This window comes from Hibiscus syriacus, unplaced genomic scaffold (assembly GCF_006381635.1).
Source record: "Hibiscus syriacus cultivar Baekdansim isolate YM2019G1 unplaced genomic scaffold, ASM638163v2 tig00113725_pilon, whole genome shotgun sequence".
Taxonomy (NCBI): Eukaryota; Viridiplantae; Streptophyta; class Magnoliopsida; order Malvales; family Malvaceae; genus Hibiscus; species Hibiscus syriacus.
This window is the reverse complement of record NW_024063471.1, coordinates 18,693,126-18,715,587: the sequence shown is the minus strand read 5'-3', so window position 1 is coordinate 18,715,587 and position 22,462 is coordinate 18,693,126. Positions and strand designations below refer to the sequence as shown.

Sequence of the window (22,462 nt, the reverse complement as noted above, 5' to 3'; positions counted from 1 at the left end):
AAAAATAATTTATATATTTTAAAATCAAACATACCCGTTCTTTTAAGTTTATATTTTGTATTTTGATTTCTACTTTTTTAAACTCATTTTTTTAGATTTATGTATAAATTTAAATTCATCATTATTTATATAAGATCGATGAGGAGATAAGATCGGTGGGAAATTCATCTACCGAACTTTAGATATTTCATGTTAAGGGGGAAAAGAAATCAAACATCTAAAAGTAGGATATGTAGGAAAGGATGCGCTTGTCGTTGTATCCTTAGTCATGATAGATTCAAAAATTAAAAAATGGAAGTACAAAAAATTTTAATGCTTAATTTTTTAATAAAATAAATATATAAATATTTTAATTTTTTAATATATTAAATTATATTTAATCGTCTAAAATAATGGTATGCATTTGACCCTAGAGGCACGTGCATCTGCAGCGCAACCGAGGGTGGTGAATGTAACTCGTGTTGATACCATTTCCCGTGTTACCGAAGGCTTCTAAACATGGTCGATTACTTGAATTTAGTTGCTGCATCCTAAGCTATTTTTCACCATTTGAAATCTGTCAGGATTTGAGAAGAAGAAGAGGAACGACGAGGAAATATTGAAGAGCATTTGGGAAATAAAGATCGAGGGTTAGGGATTGAAGACAGAAATTGGGAATTGAATCATGTGAGAGGCACGGGGTCACTTACCTTATCAGAGAAACATGCTGAGCAAAAGGGAGGTCTGAAGGAGCATCCCAATACCGAAGGCCCAATACCTGAGAAAGAAAAGAAAGAGAATAATCAATATGTTATATAGTTGGGACAGATGGCATGAAATGAGTGACAATTGTAACTAAATAATTAACATACTTGGTTGCAAAAATTCCTTATGCAATGAATGATGAATTTTCTTCTCTATCAACTCTCTCTCGTCTAAATTCTTCTCTTAAATCTTTTATTTTTCTCTCAATCTATAACAATTGGTAATCAGAGCTTTGATTCTAGCAAAAATCTCTTGTGGGCATGCCAAAGAAGAACCAATCCATTGCGGAAACTGATTTATCTGGGATCCAAAAATAGATTGAAGACCTAGCTACATTGGTGAAACAAGGGCAGGATGAAACTAATCCACCTAAATGATGGGAGACTCAAGAGAATAGAATCACTATATTGGAGTCTAGAATGGTTACTAATCAAGGTTATGTGGAGGAACTATTAAAGATTCTGACAGGCAGAAATGGGGAGCAGGAGCATTCTACTAATGAACAGGTACAATCTCCTGATACTTCTAAGAATAAGGACAAGAATCCAGTTTTGGTGACTGTGGTGAATGATAAGTCTAGATTTACTTATAAACCGGATGAACCTGGGATATTAAAGACTAAACCTGATGCTTGTTTAGTTCTTAAGAACAGTTTGAGGCCTGGAAATCAAGTAGGTGAAAACAGTGATTCTAGATTTAATGTGTTTGGAGTGAAAGCTGAAAAAAGGGGTCAGGGGGTTCAATTAATAGTTATGGAACTATGTGGCACAGACCTAAGGTAGAACTGTCATTTTTTGAAGGGGTTAATCCTAGGGGATGGATTCAAAAATGCCTGAAATATTTCTCTATTTGTAGTGTTCCTGTTGAGCAAAGAGTAGAGGTAGCTACTATGTATTTAACAGGCAAAGCAGAAATATGGTTTGATGGGTATATAATGCAAAAGCACCATGTAACATGGCATGAATTTGAAGTTGATATCTGTCACAGATTCGATGACATATCTTTTTCTGATATTGTAGAAGAGTTCACTAAATTGACTCAAAAGGGGTCAGTGGAAGAGTATCAGGAAAATTTTGAGGAGTTGCAACCTTATATGTTGTTGCAGAATCCTACTTTAACTGGGGAGTTTTTTGTATCACTTTTTATTAGTGGTCTAAGAGATGACATTAAGCATAGGCTCAAAGCTTTAGATCCTAAAAACCTGTTTGAAGCATGTAAACATGCCAAGCTATATGAACTTTCTATGAAATTTGAAAACAAGAGATTAAGGCCTTCTTTTAAAAGCCCACCCTACCCAAACCCCATATTTACATCTAAGACAAATATTCTGCCAATGCCTACAAAGCCTACTGCCTCACCAAATCCAAAACAAAATCTTTTGGATTATAGAAGGCAAAATAATATTTGTTTCAAATGTGGTGAGAAATATCTACCAGGCTATCCGTGTAAAAACAAGCAGTTAAATATGATGACTGAAGAGATTGACACTTCTCCTTTAGAAGCTGGTCCTACTGATACAGAACAGTTCCAGCAGTCAGAATATGAAAACCTAGAAATTTATATGAATGCCATTATTGGTTGTATTGGTCATAATACATTGAGAATTCAAGGTACTATTCAGGGAAGACCCTTGAATATCTTAATTGATAGTGACAGCACACATAGTTTCTTGACTCCTAAATGGGTTGATGCTGGTATACAGATTACTACCCCTAATCCTCTGGCTATCACTATGGCTAATGGCCAACAACTATTCAGTTCTGCTAGATGCAACAAGGTAGAATGGAAAATGCAGGTCATACTTTTTTACATGATTTTAGGTTGGTTAAATTGGGAGGAAGTGACATGGTCTTGGGAGTTTATTGGATGAAGCTATTTAGTCCAATATTAATGGACTTTAACAACATGACCTTAAGCTTTGACCATCAAGGGGATCAGATTTGTATTCAAGGCCAACAGCCCTCTAATGAACTGCTGCAAATTTCAGGGGCTACACTACTTAAAATGTCTGCATGAGATTCTGATATTTTGGGCCATGTTATCTTATTGACTATGGAAAAAATTCTACTAATATTCCTATTGAAATTCAACATATGTTGGAGCAGTACAACACAGTTTTTGTTGAACCTAAAGGGCTACCTCCACAGAGGACTCATGATCATGCTCTTCCACTCAAATCTAATGCTACACCTATCAATTTAAGACCTTACAGATTTCCTTACAATCAAAAGGCTGAAGTGGAAAAACAGATAGATACTATGCTTTCTTCTTCTGTTATTCAGCCTAGTAAGAGTCCATTTGCCTCTCCCTGCATTCTTATCAAAAAGAAGGATGACACTTGGATATTTTGTATGGATTACAGAGAATTAAATAATATGACCATTAAAGACAAATTTCCTATTCCTATAGTGGAAGATTTACTGAATGAGTTGCATTTGGCAGTCTACTTTTTAAAAATAGATTTGAGGTTAGGTTATTGGTAGATCAAAATTAAACCTGAGGATATTTACAAGACAACCTTTAGAACTTATCAATGTCATTATGAGTTTAAGGTAATGCCTTTTGGTCTTACTAATTCCCCTGCTACATTTCAGGCTCTTATGAATGAATTGTTCAATTCTTTCCTTAGAAAATTTGTTTTAGTTTTCTTTCATAATATCTTGGTGTATAGCAGCAGTATGCAAGATCATATTAAACACTTACAGCTGGTTTTGGAAGTTTTAAAGGTGAATCAATTATTTTCCAAATTGTCCAAGTGTTTCTTTGGACAGACTCAGGTGGAATATCTTGGTCATATTATTTCTGTTGCAGGGGTATCTACTGACCCTAGCAAGGTGGAAGCTATACAGAATTGGCCTAAGCCTAAAACTCTTAAATCTCTCAAAGGATTTCTTGGGTTAACAGGCTATTACAGGAGATTTATCAGAAATTATGGCATTATTAGTAGACCTTTGACACAGTTGTTGAAAAATGATGGATTTCAGTGGACTGTTGCTGCTTATAAGGCTTTTGAAGATCTTAAAATAGCTATGTGTTCTGCTCCAGTGTTAGCCTTACCAGATTTTTCTAAAACCTTTTATCTGGAAACAGATGCTAGTTCTGGAGGTATAGGGGTTGTTCTATCACAAGAAGGAAGACCTATTGCTTATTTGAGTCAAGCCCTAAGTCCTAAAAATTCAGCATTATCTATCTATGAAAGAGAATACCTTGCTATTCTCTTGGTTGTTTCAAAATGGAGACATTATTTGGAGAGTAAGCCTTTTATTATTAAGACTGATCATGAGCCTCTTAAATTTCTTCTAGAATAGAAGTTGACTACCACTATTCAAAAGAAAGGGTTGACAAAGCTCTTGGGATTGGACTACACTATTCACTATAGAAAAGAAAAGTCCAATGTTGTTGCTGATGCCTTATCTAGAAGATGGGAGGATCAGGCTACATGTTTTGCTATGGGAGCTACTATTTTCTTACCTACTTGGGTTCAAGAGGTGGAAGAGAGTTATAAAGGTGATAGTTTAGCTCAGTACTGGATTTCAACTCTTACTATTAATCCTACAGCTGACAGTAAATGGAAATATTATAAAGTTGTCCTTAGATACAGTGGTAGAGTTTATATTGGAGCTCATGGCAGTCTTAGATTGAAGGTTATTAAGACCTTACATGACTCTCCTCAAGGAGGACATTCAGGTGCACAAGGTACTTATTATAGGATTAGGTCATATTTTTATTGGCCAAATCTTAAAACTATGGTTGTTACTTATGTGAGAAGCTGTGAAATTTGCCAGCAGACTAAGGTTGAACATGTAGCAAAGCCCGGTTTGCTATAACCCCTTCTTGTTCTTAATCATGCTTGGGAAATAATTACTATGGATTTTATTGAAGGTCTACCTACTTCATTCAAGAAAAACTGTATTTTGGTCATTGTGGATAAGTTTACAAAGTACATTCATTTTTTGTCTTTAGCTCACCCTTATTCTGCAGCAGACACTACAACAAATTTTCTTATTAGTGGCATCTAGGTTATTGTCACTAAAACTTCAATTTATGTCACTAGATGTATTTTGTGACGTAAAAGTCAATGTCACGACGATCGTCACCTTAGGTGTGTCACTAAATGTCAAAAGTGACGATATATGTGTTATCGTCATGTATTGTTAAATATATAGTGACGATAACGGATAACGTCACAGTTTAATTTGCCTTCAGTAACAATTACTTTTGTCACCAAATGATGTACATTTTCGTCATTAATAAACCATATCGTCACCAATAATACAATAATTTCATTGTATATGTGACGAAAAGAAAATTGTCACATTGTTAGTGACGTAGTATATCGTCACCTAATAGTTGCATGGATGACATTTAAATATAACGTCACTATATGATTAATATTCAATGACAACTAATTATGTCACTAAATTATGTAAAATTTCGTTATTGATGATTTATATCGTCACGGACAATACATTAAAATCAACCTATATGTGACGAAAGAGATATTGTCAAATTTTTAGTGACATAATATAAATGTTACCTAATAATATTATGAATGACGTTTATGCATAACGTCACTTTATAATTTATATTCTATGACAGTTTGTTACGTCACTAAATTAAATAAGATTTCGTTATTCATAATTTATATTGTCACAAATAATGCATTAAAATCAACTTATATGTGACGAAAGAGATATTGTCACATTTTTAGTGACATAATATATCATTACCTAATAATATTATGAATGATGATCATGCATAACGTCACCATATATATTGTCACCAATATAGTGGTAAAACTAAAATTTGTCATATTTTTAATGACTATATATATTAAAATGAAATTATTTATATAAATCTAAATAAAAAATAGTTCACTTATTGCAAAATAATAAGATTTAAACAAATATTTCACTAAAAACATAATAATTTCATTTTTATAAATATAAAAATGTTTAAATATTTACAGAAAATAAAAATAATATGACTTATGGAATATTTCGTTGTAGCAATCTCAATCCAAACCTTGAGTCGGTTATGATTCTGTTGATGTTGAGTTCGTTGTATTAATTTTATATAATAATTTTTATTAGATTAACTATATTGTTTACCTGAAAATTGAAGTGATTGCACTTGAATTCCAACAACTAACAAAGCATATCTCATAGCTTCCATATGAGTTTGAATCAATTCAAAATTCGACTTATAGTTATTAAGTTCATCTTCTTTATTCTTCAAACTCTTTTTTAACTCGATTGTATCTGCACTTGAATTGTTTTCTTAGGCTTTGGTCCATATCCAAGCCCCGGAATGTCCTGGTCTCGTACCAAGTACCTCATCCATATCATCAATTTTAGGTTCTGCTCCTTCTTCAACTGGAGTTGATTGCAACTCCACCATTTTCTCCTAAAAAAATCATTCATATATAAAATAATCCTTAGATGAAAAATTACAATTTAATACTTAATTTTGTGAGGTCTTACATATTTTGCTTGTGCCTCAGATGTTGTCCATCCTTTTTCATTTGAATAATGAGTTGCCTTGAAGAAATCAATCCTATTTTGTTCTTCATCATCCTTGCGCTATATGATTTCAAAATAAAAATTATACTTTAAAATAAAAATAAACTTTATAATAAATATCAAAAGTGTCCAACTTACCATAGCATATCGGCTAGCGACAAAAGCCCGAGATCCTTGATTAGGAGTTAACTTGACATTTCTTCTAACTCTTGCATTAGTTTCACACTTCCTCTTCAATTATAAACATGTATAAACATAATTTATAATTTATTATAGAAATAAAAAAGAGTAAAAAATTATGAATCACATAAATCAAAATACAGTAGTCGTACCTGATATTCAGGATCACTAAACAAATCACAAAGTTGTTCCCAATTTTCTTGTGTCAAGTTATATTGTGTTGGTTTGGCATACCACAACATCATTTAGGAATTGCTTAAAATGCAAATGAACCTTATGTTGATGGTTCCTTGATAACTTTGACATAATTGACATGACAGAGCTCTTCACATAATCATCATCTAATTTCATCTCAAACTTTGACTAAAACATTAAAAAATATAATTAGATAAATTAAGTACATAAATATTAAAAAAAGAAGTATTAAACTAAATAAACTCACTTTGAGTCTCTCTAGGGCATGAAGTTTATCATTATCCTTCATATCCTTCCATTTTGTTGGTATTTATATGAATTGTCGTGAAATGATTCCAATTGCAGAAGATAATTTGGCTGATTAAATTGCTTCAATAGGTCGACCCTTTCCCTCTGGTATCTCTACTATCAACTTATTCTTACTTTTCATGAAATTTTCTAGTCCCTTACCTCGACTTGGTCCTCGTACCTTTTGATGTGATAAATTGGCTGAATCTATAGAATAAAAATATTAACTTTGGAATAATAATAAAATAAATAAATTATTCAACGTTTAAATAAAAGACTTTGCTACAAATAAAATAATATGTATATATACATATTCTTATTTTTTATATTTTTTAACTATATCATTAGTACTACTCAATCCTCTTTTGCTATTCATTTATATAAATATTGGAAATAAATGTTTACCTGAATTTTCAATTGTTGTATCTGGATCAATTTCTTCATGTGTTTGATTTGGAGCATCAGTAACTTGTTGAGGTTCATATTCTTGGGTTCGATTTAGTTTACTAGAGACTTCTTGATTTTCATTTTCTTGTGTTCGAATCTTTTTACGAAATACTTTGCCTGGTGCCATCCTAAAACATATAAAAAATATTATAAGTAATATATATTAGCAATGAGATCAGAATAATGCTGCTACCATTTGTGTTTAATAAAAAATAAAATAAATATTATATTTTATAGCCAATTAATCGAAACAATACTATTGAATTTATATAAATTACACGTGATATTCCACTACATAGATTTGCTTGAAATATGATTTCCCATGTGATTAAGGCCACCAACAGTGAATTATATAAGTTCATGAATGTGTTTTATTTTGTATGATCTAAGCCAAGTTTGAATTAATTCACTGGTATGAGATTCAAAACACATTCATATCCTACCCCAAGCTATTGACACTTACCTTCAGTTCTCGGCAAGGGAACAGCTTTCACAAGGGAAGAATATGAAATTCGTGAGGCATGAAATCTTCACTTGGCCTATAGTATTTGTCAAGGGAATACAAGCGTAAGTATAGAGCATGTGAATTAAGTCACAACTTTTAGCCAAAAAATAAAACTCCAACAGACGAGAACTCATGAATTCATAAAAAAAAAATCAGATCAAACATACATAAAATCACTTTTAATAGACAAAGAAGTGAGAATCAAAGCAGTCCCGGATGGAGGGAACGCAGAGAAGAATCAGGTTATATGAAAGGAGGGAAGAGAGTTCTTTGCTAAAAAGTTCTTTAAAATATATTAATAAATTATTTAATATATAGAAACTAAGTTAATTAAAATATATTAATAAATTATTTAATATATAGAAAGTCAGTTAGTAATTTTTTTAAAATATATTAATAAATAATTTTATGATTTTTATTGTATCTTATATGAAGTATAAGATTATTAAAACCCTAAACTGATTGTACTATAAATAACTATATTAATTATATTTATTTCTTATTATATTATTTTTTAAATTATTTAAAAATATGTAGAATTTAAAATAATATGATCGAAGCCAATGAGAGTTGGTACAGGTGGTTGAGATTCATAAATTTGAGCTTGTAAGGCCAAGTTTGAATCCTACCACTGTCACTCTTGGTGGAAAATATGTAAATTCCTATGTAAATCTCAATTGGATCTTAAGTATGCCCTGACCCTAGACTAAGATGGCACCCTGACCTAAACTTTATTGTACCAAAAAATAATACAATCAATTGTACGTGTTGCTAGGGAAAGCTCATAAGTAGCACACAATTTGAATAAAAGTTAAATACTTTTATGTTTTATCCAACAATTATTGAATAAAGAGTGGACGATTTGAATCTATTAACACTCATAGTCCGAACGCATGCTATAATTAGGTGTGTATAGAACTCAATTCGACTAAAAATTGATATTTTCAAATTGGTTCGACTAAAAAAACTCAACTAATAAGTTTACAGACTTAATTCAACTTAAAAGATTTCAAAATCAAGTTTAGTTATAAATATAACTCAAATAATAACTCGAATAACTCAAAAAAAAAAAAACTTAAATGTGAGTTGAGTTATAAAATATAAGTCATCAACTCGAATAGGTCAAAATTTTTTTACTTGACTCTATCAAGCACTCACCCCTAACTATAATTAACTTACTTTCTATATACTCATTTTCACCGATTTCTATGTATACTTCATAATTTATATTAATTTACCAACTATATATTAAATAATTTATTAATATATTTTAATTAACTTACTTTCTATATATTAAATAATTTATTAATATATTTTAATCAACTATATATTAATTTACTAACTATAATTAACTTACTTTCTATATATTAAATAATTTATTAATATATTTTAAAGAACTTTTTTTGATTGAATATTAAAGATTTTTATAATTAACTTACTTTCTATGTATATTTGATATGTCTAACAGTTTATATGCTTATCGGGAATCTGTGTTATTCTTGTGGAGCCATCAATTGGGGTTTTTTAGGTTTGTGTTGCTCCAAAAAGGTTCAAGAACGGGATTTGTTGAATTATTTGCTTATCAGGTTTTTTCATCAACAGGTATGTTGAATTATTTTCTACTTGCTATAATGTTGTGATATAAAGCATACAAAAACTGCATCTACTTGAATATTTGGTTTATCTTGATGCATAAGAGCTTTGAATTCTGTAATTTTTCTATGATTAGGATGGAGGACAATGCTTGTTGTTCCAGAGCTTGAGAGGGAGGTTGAATTGCTTTGGTAATCAAGAGATAATCGAAAGGTGGATTTACATGTTTGATGTTTATCATGGAATTTAAATTTTGTATGAGACTGTTTGGGTAATTTATTGTAAAACTTTAATTCATTAAGAAGAATGTGTTGTAATCACACAAGTGGCATAACTTAGACGATATTCTGTTTTTGACTTGATAGGAATTCGTTAGTCCATATCTATATTATCTCATGGTCCATCTATCTGTTTGGTAAGATTTAAGGATAATTCAGCCCAAAACATGTAGAAGTTTTAAAGCATGAAAACTCTTACACGTTCCTATTTTATAATAGCATTTTAATTCCTTGCAACCGATACATGTACGTTCATGCAGCAACTAAGGTCGTTGAGGAATGAGCGTGATCTTGTTGAAGACCAAGTTCATCATTTGAAGTGATCTCTCAAGTAAGTACTGATTTTATGATTTGATCATTCAAATTGATGTCATCAATTCTGCTACCCCTTAATGATGTCTTTAGTATCATTACCCCTGTTTTCACACATAATGACAAAGTGAATAATTCTATCTTGGAACCCTGGATTTGATATCTTCATTGAAGATTCACTTCAAAATTTCAAATCATTAGTACAATCAATAATTTTAATATTTTCTTTAGTAAATTTTGTTATTAATATTTGTTTGGGTTCCTTTTCCTTTCATTCTCATTTTAGCAAAGAGTTGTTCTTGTTACTTAGATTTGAAAGTCTTCGTGATGATGAAAACTAAGCAAATCATAAGAATGTTCTCTCTTAACCCCACAAACCACGTAACTTGTTTAGATAAACTTCAGGATTAAGGTTATGATGTATATATGTAATGACCCAATAACAAGTAGTTTAAATTATTTCACATCTACGAGTGACATCCCAGATAAAGCCACAAGTAAAGCGAGACCAACCTTCTTTTTCCAGTAGGAGAATTGAGTTTCATATGGCTCATTAGCTAAGAATATGTTCCCGTCTAAAGCAATGGTTGTTTCACATGTGATCTATGTTACTGTGAAGTTGTATTATGTTGTTTTAACTATGCTCATGTTTTAATTCTAAATTCATGTTTTTTTTCTAATTTAACTATTTGATCTTTTACTCAACCTCTTATATATATATATTTTCTTTTGTACTAGGATAATTTAACACCATGGATAAAAATTGGATGATGGAGTCCAAATATTCTGCGAACTATGTTGTAGTTGTTTCATCTTTCATGAAATTTGTTAAAAGCAATATGGGATCAGAATGTAAAATTCGATGTCCTTATCGGGAATGCGTAAATGTATGTGTTAGAACTCAGAATGAGGTGGAAGATCATTTACTTTTAAAAGGTATTTCAGGAAGTTATACCAAATGGGTTTATCATGGTGAGCAATTTGATTTCATTGGTAGGAGTGATCCATTTAATGAGGGGATATCTCATGATGTTGAAGTCTTAGATGATGGATTAAATGATTTATTAGGAGATTTGTTCCCCATATTAGATGAAGATCAAACAAATCAAGGTTTTAATTTCAGTGAAAGTGAAAAAGAAGGTAAAAGTTTCAACAATGTGTTGAATGATGCACGTGTCTTATTACCAGGATATTCAAGCATGTCTACATTGTCTTTTATTGTTAAATTGTTACATATCAAGGCTTATTGCCAAATGAGTAAAAAAGCAATAAATGTGATATTGGGACTAATGAGAGAGGCTTTTCCAAATAGTACAATTCCAGCATCATATTATGATGCAGTTAAAGTTATGAGAGAAATAGGACTTAGTTACATACCAATTCATGCATGCATATATGATTGTTCTCTATTTTGGAGGGAGTTCAAAGATAGACAAAGTTGCCCGAAATGTGGAACGTCACGGTGGAAGGTTGTTGAGAAGAAAATACCATGGAAAGTTCTACGTTATTTTCCGCTAAAACCAAGACTCCAACGATTGTTTATGAAAAAGAGTATAGCACAAGATATGCAGTGGCATGCAGAAAAGCGTGTTGATGATGATACATTAAGGCATCCGGCAGATGGAGATGCTTGGAAAGATTTCAACAAGGAGAATGAATGGTTTGCAAGTGATTCAAGAAATGTTAGGCTTGGCCTAGCAACTTATGGATTCAATCCATTCGGGAATATGAGTTGTACATATAGTATATGGCCAATTATTGTTATTCCGTATAATCTTCCTCCTTGGAAATGTATGACAGAGCCATTCATGATGATGTCATTACTTATTCCTGGAAGAAACTCTCCAGGAAAAGATATTGATGTCTATTTAAGGCCATTGATAAATGAACTAAAATATTTATGGGAAAATAGAGTGTGGACTTATGATGCTTACAAGAATGAGCATTTTCAATTGCATGCAGTTATTCTTTGGACTATAAATGATTTTCCTGCTTATGGGGAATTATCATGTTGGAGTACAAAAGGATATTTGGCATGTCCCATTTGTAATGTTGATGCACCGTCACGAAAGTTGAGAAATAAGATATTACATGTTTCATCTTCTTTCCCTCATCATGTTTGGAGAAAAGTAGAATGTTTGATGGTAAGATAGAAAATAGATCACAGCCGAAAGATGTATTTGGGATTGAGTTGTTACAACAATTAAATTGTCTTAAAGAGAATGACTTTGGGAAATATCCAAATAAATTGAAGAGGAAACGTACCCCTGAAGAGTTGAATTGGACAAAGAAAAGCATATTCTTTGATCTGGCTTACTGGAAAACAATGAAGTTACGACACAATCTAGATGTCATTCATATTGAGAAGAACATCTGTGATAACATTTTTAGGAACGGTTGAACATAAGGGAAAACAAAAGATACTGTCTTGCATGATATGTTGACACTCTTGAGGAGGAAATGAAAAAGTTTTGTTGTTTTCTGAAGTCAGTAAAGTTTCCTGATAGATATTCGTCGAACATCTCACAATGCGTTAATGTAAATGATGGTAAGGTTTCAGGGTTGAAGAATCATGATTGTCATATCCTTTTGCAAATATTGATTCAGTTGCCATTAGGGATTTCGTTCCGAAAGATGTGTTTCAAGCTCTAGATGAACTTGGAAACTTTTTCTTAAGATTATGTTGTAAGAAGCTAAAGAAGAATGAAGTAGAAGACTTATAAAAGAATAATGCCATAATTTTGTGCAAGTTGGAAAAGATTTTTCCTCCAAGTTTTTTTGATGTGATGGTACATTTGGTTATACACTTGCCTCGTGAAGTCATGCTTGGGGGACTCATACATTATCGATGGATGTATCCTATTGAGAGGTAATTCTTTAATTTTTATATTTTAAATTAAATTATAATATTATAATTTTTTTCATAACAAGTTTTTTTTGTATATAATAGGTTTTTAGGTAAGCTTAAAACATATACACGAAACAAGGCTCGTCCTGAAGGATGTATAGCATAGTCATATATTTCAACCGAATGTCTGAACTTTTGTTCTATGTATCTCTCTGGGATTGAGACTAAATTTAATATACAAGACAGAAATGATGATGATGATGGGGGGAAAGAATTTCATAATCATAGTCTCCTCATTTTTCAGGAAGTTTTCGTTCTTTAGGAAGTACAAAATATGAATTCTTGTCTGACCAAGAGTTTGAAATGATGCAATGGTATATATTGACAAATTGTGATGAAGTTGAACCATTTATGAAGCAAGTAATTTACTTACCATTCACTCATTCATGTAAGATTTACTTTTAATGTCATTTAACTTATATTATGTTTATTAAAACAGAAAACATAAAATGGAGATTCAGCTGCAGAGTTCATTGTATATTGAAGAAAGACATATAGAGCAATTTCCCTTATGGTTTAAAAATTATGTAAGTATATGATATTATAATGTTTTTTCTGGATTGTGCAAACATCGATTATAATTTATGCTTATTTTATTTCATGTAAATTGCAGGTTGCCAATCAAGGTTCAGAAAGAATATCTAGTGAATTGTTTTCTTTAGCTTATGGTCCTGATAGACGTGTTAAAAAATACACAGGTTGCATTTTTAATGGGGTTAGGTTCTACACAATAGCACGTGATGAACATTTGACAAGTCAAAATAGTGGAGTGACAGTTGAAAGTAATCACAATGAGGACCAAATCAACTTTTATGGTATATTGGATGATATTATTCAGTTGAATTATATCAATGATTATAAAGTTGTTTTGTTCAAGTGCAAGTGGTTTGACTTGGGTGATAAAAAGAGGAGAATTCACAAAGACGGTCATTTGCTAAGTGTCAATATTAGCAAATATTGGTATGAAAGTGACCCTTTTATCTTGACAGTTCAAGCTAAGCAAGTTTTTTATTTGGATGATACCAAGTTAGGTAAAGATTGGAGAGTAATTCAAAAGTTTCACCATAGACATTTATATGATGTTCCAGAGATGCAAACTGTTGAAAACGATGAAGTCTCTGACGTTGATGAAGATTTTGAAAAATTTATGATCGCGATATGGAAATGCAGTTTTCAGCAAATATATCTTTTCATAGGGATGACATTACATCAACTGTTATTAACTGTGATATTGTAGATAATGTGAATGTTTTGGTTGACAGTAATCAAGAGAGTGAAGATGACATTAGAGGGGATGAAATTGAATGTGATGAATATGATACTGATATAGAACCTATTTTGTAACTATGTTATTTATGTATGAACTGTGTGATTGTTATTTTTTATACAAAGACAGTTGAAGTTATTTATGTTGAAAGTTATTGTTTTTATAATTTAAGAGTTTTATAATTTAATTTTTTATGACAATTGTTTTATAATATTAGCTTTTTTATATATATAAAAGAGTAATATTTTATATTTTAAAATTATTGATGTTATAGGTATCTAAATATACTAAAACTTTATGGGTATTTCTATGATCAAGTATAAATATCTATTTTTTCCTAAACACTTTGATGTAACATCATGAAAATCATAGAAGTACAATAATATATAAAAAATCATCTGCTCATTTCATTTTAACAATTTATTATTTTATGTTTTACTCTAAAAAACTTTGAATGTGAGATAATCTAAATAGAATCATGTCAATAAAATAAAAAACACAAAAAAAACTCTATAAATTGCATTATTTAAAAAAGTTGTTAGATTATCTTATTTTTTAACATTAACTGACATAATTTCTTGACATCTTTTAAAATCGTCATATAAAAAAAAAAAGAGAAAAACAAATGACAAATAATTGATTTCGTCATGCTAAAACTATTTTTGTGACAATAATAAAATGTCACTTTTAGTGTCTTATAAAATATTACAAATTAAATTGTCACGAATAAAATTTATTAGTGACAAATGTGCAACACCACTAATTCAAATTCAATCGTCATTATAATAAATCGTCACTAATACATGTTTTTCATTGGAGACGATTTTACAACGTCATTATTTTATCTAAATGTCATTTAAAGGTTTCCCACCAAAGAATTTGGTGGGAAGATTTTGGCGCCAAACATATAGTGACAAAAATCAATGACCATTTTTAAAATTGTCATAAAATATATACCATTAATCAATAAATATGACAAAAATAAAAAAAAACATCACATTATAGTATGTTTTGTGACGATATACGTAACGTCATATAGAAATTGTCATAAATTGACAAATTTGTTGTAGTGAGAGGTGGCTAAACTATACCTAGACAATGTGTACAAGTTACATGGCCAGCCTAAAATGGCCATTTCTAACAGAGATAAGACCTTCACAAGTGGTTTTTGGAAGGAGTTAATGAAATAGCTTGGAACACAGACACTTTTCAGCACTGCTTACCATCCATAAACAGATGGACAAATAGAGAGAGTCAATCAATGTTTATAGCAGTATTTGAGAGGCCTTTGCTTCTATTAACCTAAGCAATGGGCTAAGTGGCTACCACATGCAGAGTGGTGGTACAATACTACTTATCATACTGCTCTAAAGTTAACACCTTCTCATGCATTATATGGATACAAACCACCTATTATGGTTTGGCCTACTGAGTCTACAGTATAGACTATTTCAGAGATGACGAACAGTAGATAGGCTAATAGGCAGTTGCTAAAGAATCAGTTACAGTTAGCAAGCAATCAAATGAAGCAGCAAGAAGATAAAAATTGAACTGAAAGGACTTTTGAGATTGGGGATTTAGTTTACCTGAAATTGCAGCCCTATAGACAGACATCAATTGCCCTGCGAAAGAACTTAAAGTTAGCAGCAATTTTTTTTGGACCCTATCGAATTCTAGAAAAGATAGGAACAGTAGCCTATCGATTGGACTTACCTCATTCCTCTCGCTTGCATCCGGTTTTCCATGTCAATTTATTGAAGTTCATAGGCGATTCCTCTATTGTTGCTACCGATCCTCCTACAGTAGATGAAGAAGGAGAGTTACAAATTAAACATTGAAAATTATGGGTAGAAGAATTATAAACAGAAACAGTAAACCTGTTACTTAACTTTTGGTTCGCTGGGAGAACCTCGCTGAAGAGAACGATACTTGGGAGGATTACTCTACTCTGAAAAGGGTAGTTTCCGGCGTTCGATCCTTGGGGACAAGGCTCGTCTCGAGGGGTGGGTATTGTCAGGATTGGAGAAGAAGAAGAGGAACGGCGAGGAAATATCGAAGATCATTTAGGAAATAAAGATCGAGGGTTAGGGATTGAAGACAAAAATTGAGAATTGAATCATGTGAGAGGCACGAGGTCACTTACCTTATCAGAGAAACAAGCTGAGCAAAAGGGAGGTTTGAAGGAGCAGCCAATATCGAAGGCCCAATACCTGAGAAAGAAAAGAAATAGAAGAAAGAAAAGAAATAGAAGAATCAATCTGTTATATAATTGGGACAGCTGGCATGAAATGAGTGACAGTTGTAACTAAATAATTAACAGACTAGGTTGTAAAAATTCATTATGCAATGAATGATGAATTTTCTCCTCTATCAACTCTCTCGTCTAAATTCTTCTCTTAAATCTTTTCTTTTTCTCTCAATCTATAACAAAATCATATTATTTTTCAGGTGCATAATAAATTCACCCCAAGCTAAAAGAATTCCCAAGAGCCCCTTACCCATTAAAAAAAAGGACAAAGAAAAAGTTCCTATCTTGGAACAGGTTAAGCTCTATTTCAATTTAACTTTAAGTGCATTAATAATAATAACAATAACAATAATAATAAATAAAATAATAATAATAAAATAATATAATAATAATAATATAATAATAATAATAATATATAATAATAATAATAAGAATATAATAATAAAATAATAATAATAATAATAATAATAATAATAATAATAATAAATAATAATATAATAATAATAATAATAAAATAATAATATAATAATAATAATAATATAATAATAATAATAATATAATAATATAATAAAATAATATAATAATAATAATAATAATAATAATAATAATAATAATAATAATATAATAATAATAATATAAAAATAATAAATAATAATAATAATAATAATAATAATAATAATAATAATAATAATAATAATAATAATAATAATAATATTGTCAACCAACAGTTTGTTATTTTTCTAATAATCAGCAGTATGGTACTCTACACTACACTAGACTACTAAACTACACATAATATATCATTCCAACTTCAATCAGATTAGTGCGAGGAATGTTTAGTGCTACCGCAGGACCTCTGCAGTTCTTTCTAAGAAATGAATACCCCATATCTATCACCATCTTTTTCAAATACGATGAACTTTTCCTGGCCTTCACATACGAATGTCCCATTATGTATGCAACCCCTGCTTCCTTTGCCTCTATCAAATCTATCAGCTCTTCCCTCATACCCATATCCATACCCGGACTCGATGCTACCTCGAACCTCACACGCCTCCTCCTCGCTGCTTGATTCTCATGATCATCAGGATAAGCACTTCTCAAGCTCTGTAACGTTTGGGATTTGCTGCTTTGTATGGACTCGATACCATCCCAATCCTCGTTCTCGGCAACTATTAAACTCGAGCTTGATTGGATGGTCCTGCTACCTATAACGGCCAGCCTCCCATCATATGACGAAGTCTCGGAACTGGAAACTTGTGGTTCTCCAGCTTCCATCTGGATGAACTCTGCTATGCTTTGTATAAGCTGGTCCTCGAAATCACCATCATCTCGCCGGATATCTTTGTATCCATACCTGACAATACACCTATACATACGATATGGCCTGGGGCATACCCGGCCAATAAGAAAGCGTTCTTCTGGTGAAACATATGGGACTGGAACTGATTTCACGCAAATGAAAACTAAGACCTTATGGAAAGCTGGCAGGTTTGTGACAAAGTGGGAGAAGATTGCAGGGACTCCTGTCGCCAGTTCTGAGTAAATGAGGCCTATACCAGGCACACGCATGATACCAAGGCTAGGACCTAACCCAAGCAACCATCTCAGTGATACTTTGTTGTGCATGTCAAAATTGTACTTCTTGCGAATCCCATAATGCCATATGTACATAATCATCATAAAGATGACTGACAACACAAGAGGCACCCATCCACCTTGAGGAACTTTCATGAGTGCTGCTGATAAGTAAACACCTTCACAAAGCCAGAAGAATGCAAGGAACACTGCAGCAAGCCAAACACTTTTCTTCCAAACAAAGATCACCACAAGAGCCATGAGAAATGTTGTAGTGAACATCACCGTGATGCATGCAAGTCCTGAAAACCAATATCAAATAAGAAACATCATGTCTAAACAAAAGTACAACAGCCGAATTGATGCAAGTTAGTAACTCTCAAGAATCTAAACTATGTGATCACTAGCAATACCTCGAACTCTATTTAAGTGTCATAACAAACTTACCAAAACGTTAGTTCAAAAATTTATTATGTAATCATATTTTTATCAAGAATATTGAGGAGAAATGGAGAGTTATCAGAGAATGAATTACCATAAGCATTTCCAATTAAAGTTGTATCTTGGAATCCAATAGTTATAGCAAGAGTAAGTATCATGAGTATCCAGTTTATTTCAGGGATGTAGATCTGGCCAAATATATGTTTTGAGGTGTGAACAACTTTAACTCGAGGGAAGCATCCAAGGGCATGGCATTGTTTAATTATTGAAAACGTGGCAGTTATAATAGCCTGACTCCCAACAATAGCTGCCAGGGTGGCAATTACAAAGACAGGCCAATAAACAGAACCTGCAATGATACAATGAAACATTATGCAAATATTATAACAATGTTTAGAAGCAAAACAGTTGATACCAGATTGCACTAACCAGGAATTGAGTCATAAAAACTGTTGGGTATCTTTTCCAGGTTTCTGGACAAGAAGGCAGCTTGACCCATGTATTGAACAACCAAACATGGGTATACTACGAATGCAAATGCAAGCTGCACAATCAGGAAAACTATCAAGTCTGTAATATACCAATCAAACAAAAGTTCACTATTAAGTTCCAGAGACGTGGATTAAGATGGCAAGAGGATTAGTCTTATATGGCAAGGGAATAAAGCACGTTTAAATCAAACCAGAGTTTACTATCACATGTTAGGAATGAAAAAATTAAGACGAGCAAATAAGGAATTACTCTTACCCTAATTGATAAGGCAGTGAAATGACCAACGTCTGCAAACATAGCTTCAGTGCCTGGTGAGACCCAAAAATTGCACATGATTGCTAATTCAAATCAACAACCATCTAAGTTGATTAAAATAAAATTCATGCTGTAGTATTTTACCAGTTACTGAAAGAAGGATCCCTCCAAGAGAAATCCAGCCATCTTTACCAGTCTCTCTAAAGAACTTGATAATATAATATGGAGAAATTGCATGAACAATCTTAGGGTTCCAATGTATAATGTTGTACAAGCCAATGGAAAAAATTGAAACCAACCAGATGATCACGACCGGCGCAAACATAAAAGCTACCCTGTGCGTACCAACATGCTGCAGAGCAAATAGGCCGACCAATATGACACAAGCAAGCACGACAAGTTCACCTAGGTTCAAAAATAAAGCCTAAGTTTTTAAGCACTACGGGAAAAAACATATCGAGAGAAATCATGAACCAGGAACTTAACAGAAACAATAGAGGAAAAGAAGACCAAAATGAGAGTTGAATTACCACTAGTTAATTTCTTTTCAGTAATTTGAAGTCCAGAAACTGATGAAAGAACTGCAAATGCAAAAACATTTAACCCCTTAACAATTGAGAGGGAGAAATCATTAACACAGCCAATTAAGGATGAAAAGGCACAAATACAGCAACAAAATCATTGGAATATCAGAATCTGAAAATGTCAAACAGCATCTCCACAAACAATATATACTATAGGCAAGAGGATTGATGCAACCGCTTGGCAAAAAGAGCAAGTATGGAAATCCACATTTGCACTGCTATGGTCCTGAAAGTATTTCTGATGATGGGACCTCATAACTAAATAATTGGAGGTCAATTATGTCCAATCGAGAAATAAGCACATTGAAAGAATCAACATAGTCGTGATTTGTAAAAATTCTAATATGACATGCGAAGTTGCCACACTGATTGTGTTGTCTAGCAAATGGTTCAAACAAGCAAGTTCGAGTAAAAGGATTCGCTTAACCAAAAACTCTAGCTTTGGATCAACTTGTTGAGCTGTGTCTATAAAAGGTGAAGTACCAGCAAAGTTTTTCATTGAAAATTCTTGTTTTATTCATGTGCAAAATATCAGCATAGCTCTTCATTGAAATTTCTTCTCAAGCTGACAACTTTCATCCACAATCATACTAACATGATACAGGCTAGCATATATATTTCTTATAGTCCTATGCGTCACATATGTTCAAGAGGAAATTCCAGGAAAGTAAAAGTGTTAACTTTATAACGGACAGCCACAAAGAGAATAATCTAAGAATTTGTTATATTCATCTTTATTTAGCCGTGTTAATTCTACCTGATATTGCTGGAGTGAGCACACCATCACCAATGACCATAGCAGCACCGAAGAGTACCACAACAAGAAGGGCTGTTCTTAGCTTTTTATGCTTCTCTAAAAATCGCTTCAATGGAGAGCCAGTGGCTTGTGTTGAGGGCCCATATTTGTAGGCAGAGAGCTCTTCATCAGCTGCTTGCTGATTGGGAAGCAAGTTAAACTTAGCATGCCTACAAAGAAGCGAGTAGAGAGCGAAAGGGCCACCTGACAAGAATTCATATATAAGTTTGCAAATGATTAGGCAAAGTTTTATAAGAGAGACGGTGAAGTTTAATGGTTTACCACACCTTCACCGTTATCATCTGCACTCAGCACAATAAACACATATTTAAGAAGGGGTATCAGTGTAAGGGTCCAAAAAATCAAGGAAAATGCTCCAAATATTGCATCTTCATTCTGATGCTTCTGCAATTTCCCTATGAACGTGCTAGAGTAAACATAAAGAGGCGAAGTGCTCAGGTCTCCATACACCACCCCCAAGCTCTGATATGCTAATATTAGGTTCCTAGAGAGATTGACCCACAAAAGCTGCAAAAGTGATACAGGTAGATAACATTTTAGGGTTTCAAAAAACACACAGATGCTAATGCCAGGATATATGCTGAAACATGCCTAAACGGCTAAACCAAAGGCTCCAACTCAATCAGTGGTCAATATAGAAAATATTACGTAGAAAAAGATCAGGAACGTATTCCAATATAAGGAACTAACACAAAGTTATCATATGCATATTACAGATTGTTCTACGCCATCATATAGATTAACATTTAAATTTGACATGGTTGAAAGTAGGAATAAGACACTGATTATGCAGAATAGTTGTCCTTGTCTTCAGGAAGCAGGTCAAAACTTGCGAAACTAGAATCTGTTTATGAATCTCATTTCTCAACCATCAGACTATAAATTTTCCATCGTTCTCCCGACCAAACACAGTATTCGATTTTCTCTATTTCACCACAGAATTGAACTGAAAGACAGAAAATGGACACAACTGATATTATTTACCCTTCCTAAAATCGGGCTGCGGATCCATGAGGAGAATTTAAAATATTCCAAACATAAATACAGGTTACGATATATTATATCAGAAGAGAAAGTTGAATAAAAGAAATAGACCGCATGGAAGCGGTAACCTGAAAATGAGCAGAAGTTAGTCTAGCAAAAGTAAAGGATTAATGGAGTGTGATTGAATCGTTGATAACTAGTTGATAACTAAGTGATAACTCAATCAAACAACTAATTAAAATAAAGAACGAATGTACGACTGCAACTGTAATTAAAAGTTAAGGATTGAAAAGCATCGCAAAACAAGCAGATTACAAATAAGAAAATCAAACACACAAGAACGAGAACAAGATTCAAAATCATAAAAAAACAACTAAGTGAAAACTAACCGGGGAAGCATTTCGAGAAGGAGAAGGAACGGAGATTACAGAGTCTGGCTCCATCGAGAGCAGAGTCGGAGTAAGAGAGTGTTGATTTTGTTTCTTTCTTGTAGGTTAATGAATGAGTTATGCAATTGGCAACGGATCTCCCACTATGAACAAACAGTAAGTCCAACAAACGCTGCTGCTGTTATTCTAATCTGGAATCATATCAAAATTTATCATCTCATGCGCATACCTCCAAATAAATCTAAAATTTATAGGATAGGATAATGCCAATGAAGAAAATTAATGTTCTGACAGTGACTTGTCCCATTCAATGACTCTCGTTGGTTTGGTTTGGTTGGATGATGATGACTAGATAGCGCTTTTCATTATTATCTATTTTCCTTCCGTTATTTTTCTATTTACCTATATTACTATTAAAGCCTTCTAATCAATTAA

General features: G+C 32.4%; 1 protein-coding gene and 1 long non-coding RNA gene across 2 annotated transcripts; both read right to left on the bottom strand.

Annotated features, from left to right (window-relative positions):
* Positions 1–6,095: 6,095 nt before the first annotated feature.
* Positions 6,096–7,943, bottom strand: LOC120187503. Its single transcript, XR_005522293.1, has 7 exons — positions 7,840–7,943; positions 7,335–7,504; positions 6,889–7,136; positions 6,599–6,809; positions 6,405–6,497; positions 6,228–6,326; positions 6,096–6,150 (listed from the first exon to the last, which is right to left on the bottom strand). It is a non-coding gene; the product is annotated as an uncharacterized LOC120187503 (long non-coding RNA).
* A 9,258-nt stretch (positions 7,944–17,201) lies between these two features.
* LOC120187597 (potassium transporter 4-like) lies at positions 17,202–22,096 on the bottom strand. The gene is made up of 9 exons (XM_039191288.1): positions 22,028–22,096; positions 20,921–21,161; positions 20,595–20,837; positions 19,784–19,834; positions 19,398–19,658; positions 19,254–19,306; positions 18,936–19,050; positions 18,601–18,855; positions 17,202–18,367 (listed from the first exon to the last, which is right to left on the bottom strand). The coding sequence occupies exons 1-9, from the start codon at positions 22,079–22,081 to the stop codon at positions 17,274–17,276; spliced, it is 2,367 nt and encodes a 788-aa protein (XP_039047219.1). The 5' UTR covers positions 22,082–22,096; the 3' UTR covers positions 17,202–17,273.
* Between the last annotated feature and the right edge of the window lie 366 nt (positions 22,097–22,462).